Below are 19,082 nucleotides of genomic sequence, written 5' to 3' on the forward strand. Positions count from 1 at the left end.
TGTTCCTTTGATCTGAAGGTTGGTTTATGTATTTTTGCTTTTCTAAGCATCTGCCCTTCTTTTCGTAAAAATGTTTAGAAAAAAGTTTGTGCGTGAATCCAAGCACCCCTTTCTTTTTTTTGAGAAAAAGTATGGAGCCGAGCCGCCAAGCACACTTGCTCAGTCTGTTGTCGAGCCGAAGCTGTCAAAGCTGCGTAGTGGTGCCATCTCCGGCTTCTTTTGTTGCTGTGATCCAACATCACATGACAGATGGTGGCACAGAATGCCAAAATAAAGTGGCTGAAAACTCATTACAAATGACCCTGATAACGCTATTGCATTGCAAATGACCCTGATAATGCTATTAGTGCATTGTCATGTGGGCCTGGTATTGGCGGCGCTCGGCAGCGTTAGGTTAGCGGGTGCACCGTTGCTTTGTTTGGTGTTAGTTGGTTCACAGCCCTAATGGCAGTCGGCATGAGTTCGAAGAAGGCTCCCACACCTTCAAGTTAGACTGAACAGTAATCATGTTCGCTTAAGACAAGAAAAACCACAGCACCGCCGTGGAATTTTGTGTGGACCAAGTTTGTGTCATCAGATGGAGAAAGCAGCAGGACCAAATTTTCAAAGCCGCCATGACACATAAGAAGTTCACGGGACCATGCTAGGGCTGACATCCACAACTTGTAAAAAATGTCAGGGTGTTTGTTCACAAGTGAACGATGCAGGGCTTCGCTGTCACAGCCGATGCAATCCAGATGAAAGTGATGGAGATCACTACAAGAATGCAAATTCCCCTCATAGCTTTTCATGCAAGCTGGGTCTACATGGAGTGTATGATGAGAATTGAGTGTGTTTTAGTACCAGACAAAAGTGGTGGGTTACACTGTTTGTGCCTGTTTTTCGAGAATGTTTGTGAAATATAATGTTTTTTCTCGCACCCGTCTTGTCAAGATATCTCCATGGAAGCGGGATCATATTAGATTTTTCGAATCTAAGCACCCCCCTCCCCCCAGTTTGGGCTTCACAGTGATGGAAAAAAAAAACCCGGATGATTTAGCCTGGTTCGGCTAAATGTGAATTAGGTGCACTCGCACTTTGGTTTCAGTTTTGGTTTGAGGCTTGATTTAAAAGGGGAATGCGATAGCGATGTGTTCCGAATCCATTGTGCTAGGATGGAAGTTGATGAAGAAGACAACATCTGAAAGCACAGCATGAGAGACTGGCAGTTAAACACGCGGGATGTTCGGCTGCAGCGATGGCGTTTTGGTCTAATGTAGTGGCCAGCAAAGCTAATCTGTTTGCGCAGGTGCGGATTTGAAACCCACTCGTGGTCACGAAGTGTTTTGCATAGTTGGCCACAAAGCCTGCTGGCAGGTTGCCCACAGGTCCGGTGGGCGGGTGGCAGCCTGCTAGAGGCTTCGGACAAACATTGGAAAAATCTGAGATTGGGAGTTTTAGTGTTACTGCACTAGAAAGGGGTGCTTAGAATCAAGTAAATACGGCATTCTTTATTGGCAAGGTTTAGCATTTCAATGCTGCTTTTATTGACTGGAGGTGTATAGAATGATTAAATGGGCATTCTTTCACTGTTGCAGGAACAATGCATGTGACCCTACCCTGCTGAAGGGAGCAATGTTCTTTGTGGGAGCTGCCCTGTGGAGTCCCCGGGCAGTGGGCTCCCTGCAATACCGAGCAGCAGGTGTGCTGCCCTCGCTGGGGCGGGGTGTGGCCAATGGCAGTGCTTATCCATCTGTGGCCTACGAGGCGGCTGTATGTCTTCAGTGGCTGCTTGGACCAGATGCTCCCCCACTTGGGCCTGTCGCTTGGGATGCCCTACTTGACTTGCTGGGCGCCTTGCTCACTTTCCCACAGGTGCTTCACTTGCCCATAAACACTGAGCAAGACTGTGCAGGAGTGAACTCTGCTGATTAGTATAAGCACTTTATAAAGAACCCCAGGTGGTCAAAATTATCCGCAGCTCTCCATTACGGTGTTCCTCATAGCCTGAGTTGCTTTCGGACATTAAACCTTATAAACCAACTCAACTGGTGCTTAGTTCTTTGTAGCCTCTGCAGTCATCGCAAGTATCTTCGAAATGGCGATAAAACTTCAAAGTTTTCTTGTTTCTTTAGTAAGGATCACCAGAATTGGCATTCCTTCACTTGCTAAACCGCGCTGCTCTTGCATGTGTTTTTGGTGAAATTTCCTATAAAAATTTTGGCCGTATCTATTTTAGGATTTTTTTTTACCTGTTCACTATATAGACTTTTGGCTGTACTGCATGTGCTGGAACTGGTCATTGTGAATGGTGTGTTTTACTGCGAGGCATTGTATGGCAAGTTGATATATTTTGCTCTTGAATTTTGTGCAGGGCCAGCCAGGGGGACGGCAGCTGCAGCAAATGGCCCACGAACTGCTCACACGTGTGGAGGTGTCCCATGACCAGGGCTCTTTCCAGGGTGATGCCACGCGCCTCTTTGAGCTGGTCGACCAGGCAGCCCCCCTGCGCCCCGTACGTGTTTTGTCAGTGGTGATTGTGACAGCTTTGTGTGGATGTCCGCTCAGAGAAATTCCTTGTGTTTTCACCACTGAGAACTTGCAGTGTGTAAATATTTGAGATTTGAGCTAAATTTGTATAATATGTATCAAGTTATTCAGTTCTACTTTCAAGCCTGTAATCTCAATACTAGAGAATTTGAATAGTGAACAGTCGGACGTGGGGGGGCGGTATGGCCCCCGAAGTTCACACTCGCTTTACTAGAAATCTCAAAAAGGTCCGTAAACATGGAAGAGCAGCTTGTGCTACTAGGTTACAGTTTGCAGGTTGCTGTTATCCGAACTGTAAGAAATGCCTGTACGTTTCATGTATCACGGACCATGCTCGCAGCCAACCTTTTCGATTCCCCACTGCAACCTAGTAGCTTGTGTTATTAGGTTACAGTTTGCAGGCTGCTGTTATCCGAATTGTAAGAAATGCCTGTACGTTTCATGTATCACGGACCATGCTCGCAGCCAACCTTTTCGATTCCCCACTGTAACCTAGTAGCTTGTGTTATTAGGTTACAGTTTGCAGGTTGCTGTTATCCGAATTGTAAGAAATGCCTGTACGTTTCATGTATCACGGACCATGCTCGCAGCCAACATTTTTGATTCCCCACCCCCAAGGCTTTTGTAGGAATTTATGTTATGAAGAAATACAGTAGCTGACCAATTTCTTGGACTCAAATAATTGAAGCTTGTGCGATATTTTTGACTTCATTGAGACACCGTCACGCACCTCACAGGAACGGGTACACATTCATGACTGATATTTTGGACTCTGTGAAGTGTGAACCTTCAATTTTTTTAACTAAAATAGGCGCTAGAAATACCGTGCATATGGTTTTTGCAACCAAAAGTCTAAACCCATCAGTGGCAGTGACAGGTTCATCGAGAGGGAACACTGATGCTAGCGTATACTTTGCCTCATGAATCGCATTGATCGTCTATAATTTTTGACCTTAACTGTGGGCTCTTGAAGTGCGTCATAACATGTGGCACCGGTGGACTACTGCAGGAGGCATCCTTGCTGAGGCTGGTGGAGTTCCGGGCACGGCAGGCAGAACTGTGCCCTCTGCACTGGGCAAGCCAGATGGCAGATCTTCTGGAGCGCTTCTTAGACCCCGAGATGGGTACACTGGCGGTGCGGCTGTACCTGCTTGACCTGCTGGCCAGCCACCGGCATCTCTGTCAGGTGAAGCACGGTTTTCCTTGTAAGGGCCACTGTGGGTGGTGCCATGAGGCATCACAGTGGGATACTAACAGGGTGTGTTCGGAGTGTGTGGTGCGTGTGGAACACGGCCATGGTGTGTACAGACCAGTATGGCACACGCGCGGTTGGTGCGTGAACTGCGGTACGTGAAGGACACCAGTGTGATGAGGTGTGCACGATGGTGTGACTTCCGGCTGTGCAATAAAATGTGTCCTGACAACAGGCGGAGCTTTATGTGTCCCCTCCAATTTTTTGTGTTGCAGTGGTCAGAGTGGCCACATAATTACGGACAAATGATCTACTAAGTGAAACCGCGAAACAAACTGCTAATGCCTAGCGCTATAAAAGTGCCACAAAGACATGCATGTAGTGATAGAAAAAAATGACCAAGTACTATATGGCTGAGATTGTCTTTCTGAAAGAATATCGCAGCGGTATTTCTTTGCTTGCCTTTTAAGTCAATTAGGATTGGCTGCAAGGCTGAGGTGATAGATCCTGATGACTGCTGCTGAGTAGGGATCAGCACATGATAGCATGGCTGGCATCCTCCTTTCAGGCGGACGAGCTGGCCGAGCAGGTGCTGCTGCCGCACGTGTCACCATTGGAGATGGAGCCTGCTGTGGCCGCACGAGCTGTGCGTCTGCTGGCCGATGTGTTGCTGCGGGACGACCTGTCTGCTCAGCACACAACCGATCTGCTTGACCGGCTCGGGAAGGTTTGATTGATTGAAATATTTTATTTCTTCTTGGGCCCCCCAGAGGTGGGATGAGGGTTCCTTGCATGAGCACTTACTACAACTACAGCATTGACACTGTGGTTCATGCCAGAGTGAAGAGGGCTTGCGAGCTCTCGTTGTTCTGAAAGCTTCTCTTCGATTGCCCGGGTGTGCAGGTGCTGGCAAGAGGATGGCAGGCTGACGAGCTTCTGGCACTGGAGGCAGCTGTTGAAGGGCTCTGTCGCCTTTTTCAGGCAAGTTGAATGGGTTCACCTGAACTGTACTGCTTCCAAAGCCGGAGGTGAAAGACCAAGGGAGTCTTGCTACTGGCAGCATTTGTAGGCTCAGAATGTTTGCATGGAAAGGCTCGGAACAGGCAGCTAATAGCAAGTTGCACTGTGCGGAGAAAACTAGATTTGAACATCTTACATCCTGTGTATCCTTGGTGAATTTTCGTAGCTGTCTTCTTCTATCACCCAACTTTCTCATGCACTGAACTTCTGCTCTGTGGTTTAAATGCTGTAAGATGCCTTACAGCATTGAATGCACAAATTTGATAACCACTTAGAGAAAAATATTTTTAACCTTGTTTTGGGAGTTTGGTTTAATGTAAGGATTCTCGGTATTTTTAGCTTTATGGAACCCTGGCGGGATTCAAAATGCGCTGATAAATCCTGGATGCATCAGCGTCTGTCTTCCTGTTTAACATGGAATGCAAAAGCAAGCATAAGATTCATGGCCCTTTAAAATTGCTCAGATGCAATCAATAATGGGTGGCTGTGTCGTGAAACAGCCTGTTATAAAGCAATCAAAGTATTCTTAGTCCTAAAGTAAATGTGGTAAATGCACGTATTTAAGGGGGGACTCTGGTCTTGAAAAGAAAATTTTATTAATTTAGTCATAGTTATGAAATTTTCAGGACACATGTATTTTTGTGCGCTGATTCTAGATATGTCATTTAATTTCAAGTAAAACAATTCCTTGAGCACTTGTGCACTTTTTATCCAAGTATTTTGTGGAGAGTTTTGAAAAAAATTTGCTGCAGGAAACTCGCTGAAATGTATGCCATTGGGTTCTCTTGACACCAAGGAATACAATAAGGGTAAAATTATCATCCTGGCTCTCATGGAACTTGAGTACCGTATTTACTCGCATAACAGGCGCACTCGCATAATAGGCGCACCCCTAGTTTGGCGCGAAAAATCAGATTTTTTTTATTTCCGCGCATAAAAGGCGCACCCCGAACTTGGCACTGTGATCAATACTGTATTTACACGATTGCAAGCCGACACCTCGCCACCCCCCGCTCCCCAATCTTTATTTTAACAAAGTTTTTGCTGAACTGACTACTAGTCCTGCTGCGGACCCACAGCACGTACAACGACATCGCGTAGAACAGCCGCACACAGTTTTCAGGGATGCTCACTTTAAACGTCCGTTTGGAAAGCTTCATCTCCAGCCGGAAACGTTCCCGACTTAGGCCTGCGAAAACCTCGGCGCTTGGAGTAGCGTACGAAAATTTAGGGACGCCGCATTCGCAACTGCCGCACTTCTCGGCCACGTCGTATTTTCCGACCTGCCGCACGCTAGCCGTGTTCGAGAGCAAACTCCCAGCCGTGTAGCTGTTAAGGTGCTTGGCCGTCGAGCTAAAACAGCAACGCTCAGCGGGAAAGCCATAAACCACGATGAACTATCGCGCTACCGCAGATCCCGGCACTTGACAGCAACAAAAAAACAAAACAAAACAAAAACGAGCTGGAGATGCTGATGGCGATATAGATAGCGAAAGCTCGCGGCAGAGGAAAACGTTGATGATGATGATAAGCTCTACCTCGGGCGCCCTCCGTGGGTGGCGTCTGGAAGCTCCTGTGCGCGTGTGTGGCCTCCACGATCAAGCGCCCGTTGCGCGCAGCCGGAGCCGATTGCAGAGGCCACGGCGCGTGCATTCCGAAGGCTATTCCCGCGTGGGTCGTGGAAAGTTTCGGTGCGGCCCTTAAACGGATCTCTTTTTTTTAAATATTTTCTTCGGGAAAACGGGGTGCGGCCCGTACACGAGTTCGTTTACGCGGTGCGTTCAATTTTGAGACTCGAAAAATTTCCGGAAATTTTACCCCGCGTAATAGGCGCACCCCGAACTTTGAGCCGGATTTTCTGGAAAAAAACTGCGCCTATTATGCGAGTAAATACGGTAATAGGGTACTGAAGCTACCACTTCAGAAACAGGAATATACACTTTCCTTCTCATTTCTGAAGCGACAACTTCAGAACCCTTCAGAGTGAACTTAAGAAGTTCACTCTATGCAACTCAGTTTGAGACCCCTTGGTTTAGTGGTGTGACAGTTTGGCCTCACTTTGCCTGATTTTGTCTTTGAAAATTGTGCTTGAATGTTGCCCTTTGTGGTTGCAACTTGACTGTTGTAGGCTCACGTGCACGACGGGCAGCCCTCGACCGCAGTGGCGGCGCTGCAGCTGCTCGCACAGCACCTGAGCAAGCAGTGCAAGGAAGGCCCGCCTGCTGAGCTGGCCCCAGTGCGTCTGCGCCTGGTGCAGACGCTGGTGGCCCTGCGCACAAGCCCCCTGTACCAGGTGGGCCTGTGCGATGCAGCCACGGGGCTGGTCACCTTCAGCGGGCAGCTCACCTGCACCTTCAGGTGGGTGGGGACAGCCACCCTAGCCTGGTGCCTTATCCTTATTGCAAGCTTTCTGTGACTTCATGCATCAAAATTCAAACTGCACAAGTTTCCTGATGTACGCAGCTGCGAAAACATTTGGGGAATTTGTGGCAGTAGATGGGAGTTTAAGTGGGACTAAGTAATGCTAGTTCAAGGATGGAAGCAGCAGATTTCACAGGTGCTGTGTTCTCAGGTGAGGGCTTTGATGAAACGGAAAAATATGTTAGGGTACCTTCACTAACACGAGCCAGTGGTTTAAAAGAAATGATGCCAAGGTTGTGAGAAGTGCGATAAGGAAATTATATTTTCTGAATATAGCGAACTAGCTAGGCGGGCGAGCTGGTGAGACATATTCAAACGTAGCAGCGCAAAAAACGAAGACAAAAGGAGAGAAAAAGCTTGTCCTGTGTTTTTCTCCCCTTTCATCTTCGTTTTTTGCCCTGTTGATTTTGGACTTTCTGAATATGTTGTTGATGTGTTAAGAGTTGATGACGTTGTTGTGTTATGATCTAAATCCCACTCTGCCTGAACTTCTTTGATAGCCGCAGCGGTGGCTTAGTGGTTATGATGCTCGGCTGCTGACTCGAAAGACACAGGTTCGATCCCGGCTGCGGCGGCTAGAATTTCTTTGGAGGAGAAATTCCAGAGGCCCGTGTACTGTGCGATGTCAGTGCACGTTAACCCCAGGTGGTCGAAATTTCCGGTGCCCTTCACAATGGCGTCCCTCATGGTGACAAGTACATATAAACAGTGCTATCAGCGCCGTGTATCAGCGCCGTGTTTGTCTACTCCTCCATCTCGTCCTGTTGTTTAGCGCTGTTTATATGTACTTGTCACCATGGAACACCAACTCGCCCAATCTGCCGTTCTTCTACCGTCCCTCATAGCCTGAGTCACTTTGGGAAGTTAAACCCCATAAACCAAACCAAACCAGAACTCCTTTGGTAGGACTTAGCAGTATTGCAAATATAATAATATTTTGCCCGATGCTTAAATGAAGCATGTTATACCCTAGAGAAGAACTACCTTTTGGCTGGTTGCATATGTTGATAATGTTTCTAGCTGCGCCAACCTTGTGTGGCCAGCGGGCCAGTCTGGGGGGTACTGCCACGTGTGGGATGTTCGCGCTGTACCGTATTTACTCGTATAATAGGCGCACTCGCATAATAGGCGCACCCCTAGTTTGGTCGCGAAAAGTCAGATGTTCTTATTTCCGTGCATAATAGGTGCACCCCGAACTTGGCACTGTGATCAATACTGTATTTACACGATTGCAAGCCGACGCCTCGCCGCCTCCCACCCCCAATCTTTATTTTAACAAAGTTTTTGCTGAACTGACTACTGGTCCTCACTAGTGCTGCTGCCGTCGCAGCTGCTGTGGACCCACAGCACGTACAACGACATCGTGTAGAACAGCCGCACTCAGTTTTCAGGGATGCTCACTTTAAATGTCTGTTTGGAAAGTTTCATCTCCAACCGGAAACGTTCCCAACTTAGGCCTGCGAAAACCTTGGCGCCTGGAGTCACGGACGAAAATTTAGGCACGCCACAGACGCAACTGCCGCACTTCTCGGCCACGTCGAGTTTCCGACCTGCCGCACGCTTGCCGTGTTCGAGAGCAAACTCCCAGCCGTGTAGCTATTAAGGTGCTTGCCCGTCGAGCTAAAACAGCAACGCTCGGCGGCAAAGCCACAAACCACGATGAACTACACGCTACCGCAGATCCCGGCTCTTGATAGCAACAAAAAAAAAACCTGGAGCTGGTGATGCTGATGGCGATATAGATAGTGAACGCTCGCGGCGGAAGAAAACATTGATGATGATGATAAGCTTGGCCTTGGGCGCCCTTCGTGGGCGGTGTCTGGAAGCTCCTTTGCGCATGTGTGGCCTCCGCGATCAAGCGCCCGTTGCGCGCAGCCGGAGCTGATCGCGGAGGCCTCGACGCGTGCATTTCAAAGGCTATTCCCGCGTGGGTCGTGGAAAGTTCTGGTGCGGCCCTTACGTTTTTTTTTTAAATATTTTCTTCTGGAAAACGGGGTGCGGCCCGTACACGAGTGCGTTTATGCGGTATGTTCAATTTTGCGAGTCGAAAAATTTCCGGAAATTTTACCCCGCGTAATAGGCGCACCCCGAACTTTGAGCCGGATTTTCTGGAAAAAAAGTGCGCCTATTATGCGAGTAAATACAGTACTTCTCTTGCGATGCAAGCTTCGCACTTGGCACACATTATTTAAAGTATCAGAAACTTTTGTAATGATGGGTTTACATGCGTGTGTGTGCAGGGAAAGCAGCCCATGTGGCAGTGCGGGAAGTGTAGCAGCTACGCAGCAGCTCTGTTTTCGAGAGCCCCTGGAGGCCCTGCTGTGCTGCCTGCGAGAGGTAAGCTCTTTGTTAGGTCATGCTGTGGTGGATCCCGATGCATTGAAAGATTGATGTACCTTCGGATGTGAGCACAAAATCCACAGCATTAAAATTCCTTCTCATCTCTCCTTACCATACTTCACTCCATTTCAAATTAGAGCTTCTTGACACGAGGGGACGCAAAGCTGTGCCACACTTCTGAGACCATGCGAAAAATAAATGGCACCGTATTAATGTGAATTGAAGCACCCTAGTGCTCGAAGTGTTTCCCTCCATTTTTAATCTATTTTTGAGGAAACAAAAGAGTCAGGTAGTAATTCTAAATGTGTTTCGGTTCTATGGATTGCCCTTAAAATTCAGGCTCTGCAGTTTAGATAAAATAGGTTGCTGAAATTGTGTACAACGCCAGTTTCATTGTTATTTAGATATACTTCTAGTGTGGTTGTGCACTTTCTGCCAGTTTATTTTTATTTTTTTTTCCTTCTCTTGAAGTATGCACCTGTAGTTGTTTGATCAGGATGCTAACTATTGCATTAGATGCATATTCCTCGCAGGGCCAAAAGAAACCTGCGAGAACCTTAGCTGTTGCATTCCAGTAGCTCATGCCCTGTAGGCCTGCAAAGCACCTAATGACGTGCTTCCGATGTGTCGGGAAGCGTGTCTACAATGAGAGGGCCCCGTTTTGCAGGAGACCGACGGGGCTGTGTTAAGTGCACTACTACGTGGACTCCCAGGGCTGCTGCGAGACCGGGCAGTGGTGCTGTGTGGCCAGCTCTCCCTGCGTCGCCTCTCCAGCTGGCTGATCAGCCATGTGAGTAGTAGCCACTGGCTGTGTCAACACCTGGAGAATCCCCTGGGACTCCTTTTGTGCTGTCACTTGTAGTAAAATGCTTCAGCTGGTGTCTGTTAAAAGCTGTTAATCTTGATTTAGCATTTTGGCACATTTTTTTTTTGTTGTCAATGAACAGTCCTAGTGCGCCCTCATAATACACAGCTAGAATCTTTTTTTCTCGTGTCGTTGATGTATGATTTTATTTCTTCTTTATGGTGTGCTAACAGAGTTGCTAATATGATTTAAATTCTGATAGAGGATGTTATGTAAACTTCTCAGCCACATCATCTTAGAACAGTATCTCTCTGCTTGCTGTTTTTTTCATTTGGGCAAAGCATATCTAATGACGTATTCCAATTGGCAATCTGGAGCAAGTTTTCTTGGTCTGCAAATTCAAAGAGTGTGTTTCAATGGGCGCTTTGGATTACGATGCTGACTTCTGATTGAACCCTGACAGATATCTTGCTCCTTTGCCGATTGGAAACACATGAAAGGACTGAGCTCTGAAGAGCTTTGCACAGAGCTTCTGGCAGCATCTTTTATGAAGCAAATTCTAGCGCCCCTTACTCTTTTCTTTTTTTTTCGCAGGCGGCAGGAGACCGGAAGTGGTTGGACAAAGTGCGCAACCACGGTGGCGAGGCCCTGTTGTACCCGGTGGCCAGTGCATTGGTGCTGTACCGTTCCGAGCGGGACGCACAGTCACCACGCTGGCTGCTGCAAGTCCTCGAGTTGGGCCTCATGTGCAAGCCTGCAGTAGCGCTCTGCTTGCGGGCTCTGGCCCTGGCTGCTCTGGAGCTGCAGCTGGCCATGGCCAAGCTGCTTCCTGAGCTGCTGCAGCGGCTCGCCCAGCTTTCGCCCACCATGGCAATTGCGTTGCCCGTGCTCGAGTTCCTGGCGTGCCTGATCCGCGTGCCCCAGCTGTATGCCAGCTTTACGACTGACGAGTACCGCCGGGTGTTCGCTATTGCCCTGCCCTACACGAACCCAGCTAGGTAGGAGAGTCCTCTTTCTTGGTTGCTGATGGTGTGCTGTTGGCCTTTGTGGCCCTGTCTCCGGTTGTGATGTGGTCAAAATTAAATTAAAGGTAAATGTAATTAAAGGTAGTTAGTTTCTATGTTATAGGAAAGTATCTGAAACCTAGTTGGGTAATTTCTTATGGGTTATTAAGATATTTTCCTCAATGTTTTTGAGTTTCAATTGAAATGGAGCTGCAGCCAAAAACTTGCCATGTGGAGCTATGCTATTTATATGGTTATTGAGGTATACCATCATATAATGATGTTCAATTGCGTCAAAGCACCATAATTATGAAAGGGTTTGGTTTATGGGGTTTAACGTCCCGAAGCGGCTCAGGCTGTGAGGGACACCGTAGTGAAGGGCTAATGAGCACAGTAGCTAATGTGCTAATGAGCACAGTAGAACCCTGCTGTTACGTTTTGCATGGGACTGCAGATAATAGCCTGGATACATAGTAGCTGTCAAGTGCACATGAAAAAGATGTACATCATCGTCTGCCTCTTCTTTCTTTTTTTTCCTTTAAAGTGGGGCTTTATGGCTGTCATGATTGATCACATGTGTAGAGTGCCCTGAATACCCTGTGGTGGCTCTCCTTCTGCCTTGGCAGATGTGAGGCAGCAGTGAAGAGGGAGGATGTGCATGGGGCAGACAAAGTCGGGGCATATGTTTTTAGTGCATGGGTTTTGTATGGAAGCTTGGACAGGACTGGCTCTCGAAAACACAGCACCTGGAAATGTAACAATGGTGTTCTGCTGCAATTATTCCCTAAATGAAATCTACTTCACCTTGGGGGTTGCCCAGAAATGCAATGGACTGACACCATTCCTTCTTTGAGTTATTTTTGATTTGGCTTTGCCCTACAACCTGCTAGTTACTGTGGTCAGCTTAGTTGGTAGAGTGACTGCCCTAAACAGATGGTGTTCCTGGGCTCGATTCTTGTACCAGGACGAATTTTGCTTCAACTACGAAGCTTCTGGTTTGGCTGTGTTAAGGTGGATGTTAATTACTCCCCAACTGTGTGTGGAAATGAACAAAAACAGCGTGTTTGATTCGACTTCGCGCTATCTTTGGCAGCTCCTGAATTGCCACTGCCCTGTCTTGCATGCAGGTTCAATGACGTTGTGGTGGCCCTTGCCCACCACCTGGTGGCGCTGTGGTTCCTCAAGTGCCGTGTCGCATTCCGCAAGGACCTCGCACCATTCATCATGAAGGCAAGCGTCACTTACAGCCACCTCGCAGTAGTTCAGACGTGGCTTTGTATTTGCGCGTATGCCAAATTAAAATTTACGATTGATGTTATGTCCACTGCATTCTCCGTGCATTTCAAAATGGCCTGAACAATGGTGACTGAACTGCTTACTGCAGCAATGCATGCTGCAGACTTTGACTTGCTGTGTGCTAAGAATATTGATTTAGTAGTACTGTATGTTGGGCAAGTTGGTGTCATTCAATGGGGCAAGTGAGAAAACAAAGGACTAGAAAACAAGAAGTAGTCAGGATAAATGCTACTCGTGTTTTATCTCTCCCCTCACTCCACAAAAAGGGGGGGGGGGGGGGGGGCAAGAAATGTGGAACTGTGCTATTGCATCATTTTTTTTGTACCATTGAGTGGCAAGAAATCTGGAACTGTGCTATTGCATCATTTTTTTGTACCATTGAGTGGCAAGAAATCTGGAACTGTGCTATTGCATCATGTTTTCGTACCATTAGAATGTCTCCAGCCCTCAAGCCATTTCTTAGTTTTGTTCGCTGTTTGCCTGGTATATGTGTTTCAGACCCTGCGCTCCCAGCTGGAGCCAGCAGAGGAGGAGAGGCGGGACGCATCAATGGTGCGGCTCCAAGAAGAGCTGCTGGCCACTCTGGGTGACCTGGTGGCCCAGTGCAGCTTTGGAAGCTGCGGGTCACAGCCGCGGCGGTCGGGTGCAGCTCTTTTCCTGCTGGAGCAAGGCAGGGCTCAGAGCTGGCTGCTGCCCGGGCACCGTTTGGTTACCATAACCACCAGCGGCTGCGCAGGCCGCCCGGCACGCTTGGGCCTCTGTGACCGCTGCGCCCTCTTCTGCCAGGAACCAGGTGCTGCCACTCTGCTCGGCTGATATCGCATTTGCTCTGTTTGCAGTGGTGTGTGCATTGCAAAATAGGCCGAGTTAGGAGGCCTGAATTTTTGGTCAACTGGAAACCTTGGTAACCTTGCTTATCTCGGAGTTTTGTTTATCGCAAGATCTTAATTATGTTGAGTTAGTAATGGTTTACAGTGGATTGATAGTGGTGTAGCCTGCAGCTCTCACCTCTCATCTCCTGGTTATCAAAGCTTGAACATGACCTGAGGAAGGTATGGGATGTTGTGGTTACTGCTTATCAATCATTGTAGCTGGTGGCAGTATTTGAGCTGAGGTTTTCTGCATTTGGCACCCAAGTCTCGAATTCCTTCTTTTTTAACACAGCTAGATGTAAAAATAACAGCAAGAATGTTTTCTTGCACCCTGTGCTATTAGAGCAGGTGTAGGAACAAAAAAAAATTGGTTTTTGAGGAAAGGAAATGCTGCAGTATCTGTCTCACATGCCTGAGGGTGCTGTAAGGGAAGGGAGGAAGGTAGGAATGAAACAAGAAAGAGAGGAAGAGGTGCTGTAGTGGAGGTCTCAGAATAATTTCGACCACCTGGGGATCTTTAATGTGACTCACATTGCACAGCACAGCCTCTTGCGGTCTGTTGAAACCAGGTACTTTGGCTCGGTAGGCGAGCGCCTTACCACTGAGCCACCGCGGCGGGTAGGTGTAGGAGCACCTGTTTTCTTTTGCATTTAGAAGGTTGGCGCACTTGAAAGAAGACTGGCATGCCACAGTACTGCTTGAACTAGTAGGCTTGAACAGAGGTTGCCTTGAGTTGTGAAAGCCCAAATGTCGTCTTTATGATTATTCTTCATTTGGTAGTATTATGTACTTCTGCAGCAGCAAAGTATGTTTCCCAATGGCAGGAAAGCTTGTGCATTTACTGCAAGTTTGGCTTCCAGCTGTGGTAGTTTGTTTCGTCATGCACGTCCTGTTGGCTTCTGTGGTGAATTTGTTGTCTCGTTTTCTGGCCAGTGGCACCTGTGCCCAGGGAGGAGCTGGGCATGCACCAGGAGCCCCCACAACCGCAACAGCAGCAGCAGCAGCAACAGCAGCGGCGGCGGCATCAGTCGGAGGCGATGGGGCGCACATCAGGGCCACGTCACCCACCAGCCACTCAGGATGACCTGAGCCTTGAGCGGCGTGGGTGGGTCTGGCTACCTTTGCTCACAAAGAGGCGGTCCTGAATTCTGACTCACCTTGAATGCGCTGTGGAAAGGAAAATGAGAGGGAAAACCTTGGGACAGAAGAGAAGAGCATCATAGATTAAGAAACACGTGGGTTGGTATGTAATGCAAAGGCAAGGTAGCCGATGACCATTAAGAGTAATAGACAGGATTCCAAGAGAAGGCAAGCATAGCGGGTGTGGCAGAAAGTTAGGTGGGTAGATGAGATTAAAAAGTTTGCAAGGGTAATATGGCCACAGCTGCCATAGGACCAGGTTAATTGAAGAGATAAGTGGGCATGGTCAGGGTGATGATGATGGGTTAATGATGTCCTGGCAGAAATCAGGAGGCTAAAGTTGACCTGGACGGGACATGTTAAGCAGTGAACAGTTCCTTGGTGGTAACCAAGTTGACTTCAAGGAAAGGAAAATGTAGCTAGGGGAGGTACACGCAGTTGGGAAGGGAGATGAGATTACAGTAGAATCTCGTTCATACGAATCTCGTGAGGTCACGAAAAATATTTGTATAATTTGAAATTCGTATCATCCAAAAAGGAACAAAATTCGTGTGCAGAATTTATGCAAATCTGTTTTTGGCAGACGGAGTTTACTTTAGGCTGCGTGCCAGCACTTACTCGCAACATTGGCGCTGTGCTGGTTGCATGCTGCTCACTGCTTACGGTGCACACTGCGAGACTGGCAACCATGATGTTGTATCATCCGCAGTGGGCCAGGGGGTTGTGCTTAACATCCAAATTTCTGTCTACGGTATGCTGTGTACTCTGGCCAAGGCATTTAACGAATTCGTATGATCCCGAAAATTCATATCAACTGGGATTGTATCATTGAGATTCTATTGTAGCAAGTTTGCTGGGATAGGTTAGCGCAGGACACGCATATTTTAGGAAAATTGGTAGAGGCTTTTGTCATGCAGTGGATGTAGTCCATATGATTGTGTAGTCAGGTTGTGTAGTGCATCTAGCGTGTGTTTTAAACATTTGACATATATGGTATCATTTTTTTGTTGTGCTACCAGCAATACTGAGGGTATGCCTAGCTCTGGACATGTTTAGTATGTAATGGTATGTTGAAGTGAGTTGGGCTTTTATAATTGCATCTTGTATTTTACAAGTATGAGCAGTCGGTAAGGTTGTATAGGGCTTACTCTGTCAGAGGCAGAGCAATGTATTTGGTCATTTTGAGCCTGCTTACTATGTTTGCAGGCTATGTTTGAGCCTTCTTGTGAGCTTCTTTGTGAAAGGTAACAGGGCACACCAACCCTTTCTTATCAAACTGCATTATCTAGGTCCTGCTGTCTGGGTTGTATTTTTCATATGACCATTATAGGTTTGTAAGGTTTGGTACAAGTGTATAGGCATTGTTTGCTTTGCACTTATGGAGGGGCTCTAGATACCTTGGAGGAAGATTCTTGTTGTTCTGCCATTTAATGATGTCCAGCCAAAATATTGGCTTTAGTTACACTGCCACAAGGAGGGACTGTTTTTTTTTTTTTATGTGACTAGTGAATGGACTGAGCTTATGCCAGAGCAGATTTTATATTCTCTGGTCTGGTCTGATGGTGTCACACCTGGTTTTGTCGGCTTGGGGGCCGCGGTGATGCTGGCAATGTCTCATACATGACAGGGAACACAGCTGTTCCTGTGCATTGTGGTCACTTTACAACGTTAATTACCCGAAGGTGGTTCGATAAATGTTATTGGGCATTTGCACCAACCCCGGCACACTTGGAAGCCTTTTCTTTTATGTGACGCCGTGTGGTCGTTTGCTCGCGCTCTTGTTGGGCCATGCCAGTGGCCAGGATTGCGGCGGTGACTGGAGGAGGTCGCAATGCAGGGGGGGCGGCCGGGCTGGGCTGGTTCTGCGCCATGTGTGCGGCTGCTGGTGCTGTGGCTGGGCCGAGGTGCTGGTGAGGCGGCCCACGGGCAACAGTGCCTGGCTGCTGCGCCTGCAGAACGACCTCTTTCCCCGCGCGGCCACCAGCACCGTGAGTGCACTTGCTCTGGGATACATCCACTGCTCGAATGTTGATAAAAGTGGTGGCGGACTGCTCATGCTTGCATAGGTGGTATCCTTTCTGCCATTTGCTAGGCCTTTGGGCATCTATATTCTCTAAGTGCAGGAAAGTCGTGCAATATATAGAATATATCAATATATCAAACCGTCCCCTGTAAGTGGCACTTCTCCTAATGACATTCTTCGATCACCTCATGCACGGAGCCAGGTTGGCTGTGTAGCCTCGGGCACTTGCTGGCATCGCTACTGCTGCTAAAGCATGGTACAATGTCAACGTGGGGTGTGCTTGAGGGTTACTTTCAAAGTGTTGTGTTCATTTTTTAAGCCACAGTGCTGTCATGCGGTGAAGCCAACCTAACTGAATCCTTGCTTCGGTCATTGCGTGGCATGCTTTACTACCGTAGGCATTGCGGAAACCAACTGTAGCTTAATTTTATTAAGTGGTTGGTCTATTTATAGTTTTATTGTGCACTGGTAACATGATTAGACATCTTATACCAGGCAGCAGCTAGTTCCAAAGAACTGCCCGCTGCAGTTTTGATGCGAAGCGTGATATAGCCTAGCGCGCCTAGCGAGGACTGCCCTGCCATCACTCCGGCGGGCGGCAACTCGCTGCAAGAAGCGAGTCGCTTGCATGGTGCAATGTAATCTCACTTTTAGGTTACAGATAAGCATATTTACCACCGTTATTTATATTTTGAATTATTGATGAACCAAACTGTTTCGTGATCCCCTTCGAGTTCAGTACACACGAGTTTGACAGCATGTGCTCTTGTGTAAGGGTCTTGTTTTTTTTCTTTTTTTTTGTTCTCCCCCCTAGGATATTGATGAGCTTCAACTCTTAGGAAGGATAAGCTTTGCCTCAGGGCCTATGACATTTTTGTTAAGCGTAGAAATTGAAAGATTTCATTCAAACAAAAGCGTGGAAGGTTGCCCTAATGTTCTTTCTTTTGATTCCATTGCCAATAAAAATCTTAAAGCCTAGGGGACAAAACTTACTGATCACCTCTCATAATAAATGAAATGAAATTTAAGCGCACACGAAAAACGCACACAAGAGGAGATACACACAGGACAGGCGCTAACTTCATCTGATTTATTCGCAGGTAAGAGAGCGAAAATATATACATAAAACGAGACATGCGCAGTAAAGAAACAGATCGTCATATCACAATGCGTGCTCAAGGTATCTGTATTCTGCCTGCAAAAGGTTAACTGATGTGTGACTGTGTGAGTGACACATCAGTTAATCTTTTGCAGGCAGAATACAGATACCTTGAGCACGCATTGTGATATGACGATCTGTTTCTTTACTGCGCATGTCTCGTTTTATGTATATATTTTCGCTCTCTTACCTGCGAATAAATCAGATGAAGTTAGCGCCTGTCCTGTGTGTATCTCCTCTTGTGTGCGTTTTTCGTGTGCGCTTAAATTTCATTTCATTTATAGCTATGCACCATCTAGCCCAAACAGAAGTTTTGTTAAATTACCTCTCATAGTACAGCTAAATATCTGGCTTGCAGTCTCGTAAGAACTTTAGTTGTAGCTGTTCATCTCTTCTTCTGTTTTTGCCTACCTTATGAAGATTTTTGTGCAGTTATTCTTAATGCTATTTATTGCCTTGAGGCCTTAACGGGGCTTTCAAAGGGCTCTCAAAAACGTGTGGTAGTATTTTCGGATGTTAAAAAGCACTGCTTCATGAATATCCTCAAGCAAGATTTTTTTATTGCGTTTTATAGAAGCTGAGTCATCTGTAGTCAGAGTTTGAATTTCAGCCTCGTCGCATTTTTCCCTCTCCTCTCGTCGCTTTTTGCGTGCTTAAAAGTTAGTGCCACTCGTGCGGAAATTCCCTGTTGGGCAGTTTCCTGGCCCGCCGGAGCGATGCTGCTGTCTGGCTGAGGTCATGGTAGCTGCATAACATCTGAAAGAATCTAACCAGTGGCCATCTCTGAACAGAAGTACGCAGGGGCTTATGATGGAGGAGGGCGCGAGCAAGAAAAGTAGCTGGAAAGGACTTGCTTCGCTTGGTTCGCTGCTACATGTAGAAATCTATTATTTGGCTCAGGTGTTCATGAAGCGAAAACGTAGTGACTGACTGAGTTTATGTACTCTCTTCAGAAGGTGTTTCAGAGTCTCTATAACAAGGATATCTGGGTACTGCACTCCATGCATTCAAATCCTTGAGCAAATGAGCTGAAATGACGCTCTTCAGTCGGCTCCTGTTGGTGTCCTGCCATGGTTGCATGCTTCTGTTCATTACAAGTACTGGCACCTGAAAGCAGTACTCCAGGCAAACCAACCCTTGCGTTGTGCTTCTTGTTTTGTGACCTTGTGGCATCATCGCAACCTGCCCACAGGATTGTGAGCAAACTGACCACTGTGGCAAGGTGGCAGTTAAATTAATGCTTCGTCATCGGGCGTTGCTCAGGAAGAGCAACAGGTGTTG

The 19,082-nt window shown here is 47.4% G+C and overlaps 1 protein-coding gene across 1 annotated transcript in view; it reads left to right on the top strand.

The window, feature by feature from the left end:
• The window catches only part of gig (TSC complex subunit tuberin), a 44,147-nt gene that overhangs the window by 7,124 nt on the left and 17,941 nt on the right, over window positions 1–19,082 (top strand). Inside the window, exons 9-21 of the mRNA XM_089567044.1 lie at window positions 1,578–1,854; window positions 2,354–2,494; window positions 3,539–3,715; window positions 4,290–4,448; window positions 4,625–4,702; window positions 6,870–7,099; window positions 9,403–9,499; window positions 10,170–10,292; window positions 10,902–11,305; window positions 12,439–12,541; window positions 13,106–13,400; window positions 14,413–14,584; window positions 16,457–16,607. Coding sequence (XP_089423170.1) covers window positions 1,578–1,854; window positions 2,354–2,494; window positions 3,539–3,715; window positions 4,290–4,448; window positions 4,625–4,702; window positions 6,870–7,099; window positions 9,403–9,499; window positions 10,170–10,292; window positions 10,902–11,305; window positions 12,439–12,541; window positions 13,106–13,400; window positions 14,413–14,584; window positions 16,457–16,607 — 2,407 coding nt within the window. The remainder of the gene's footprint in view (window positions 1–1,577; window positions 1,855–2,353; window positions 2,495–3,538; window positions 3,716–4,289; window positions 4,449–4,624; window positions 4,703–6,869; window positions 7,100–9,402; window positions 9,500–10,169; window positions 10,293–10,901; window positions 11,306–12,438; window positions 12,542–13,105; window positions 13,401–14,412; window positions 14,585–16,456; window positions 16,608–19,082) is intronic.

This window comes from Amblyomma mixtum, chromosome 1 (assembly GCF_055824585.1).
Source record: "Amblyomma mixtum isolate Tamu chromosome 1, ASM5582458v1, whole genome shotgun sequence".
In the NCBI taxonomy this organism is placed as follows: domain Eukaryota; kingdom Metazoa; phylum Arthropoda; class Arachnida; order Ixodida; family Ixodidae; genus Amblyomma; species Amblyomma mixtum.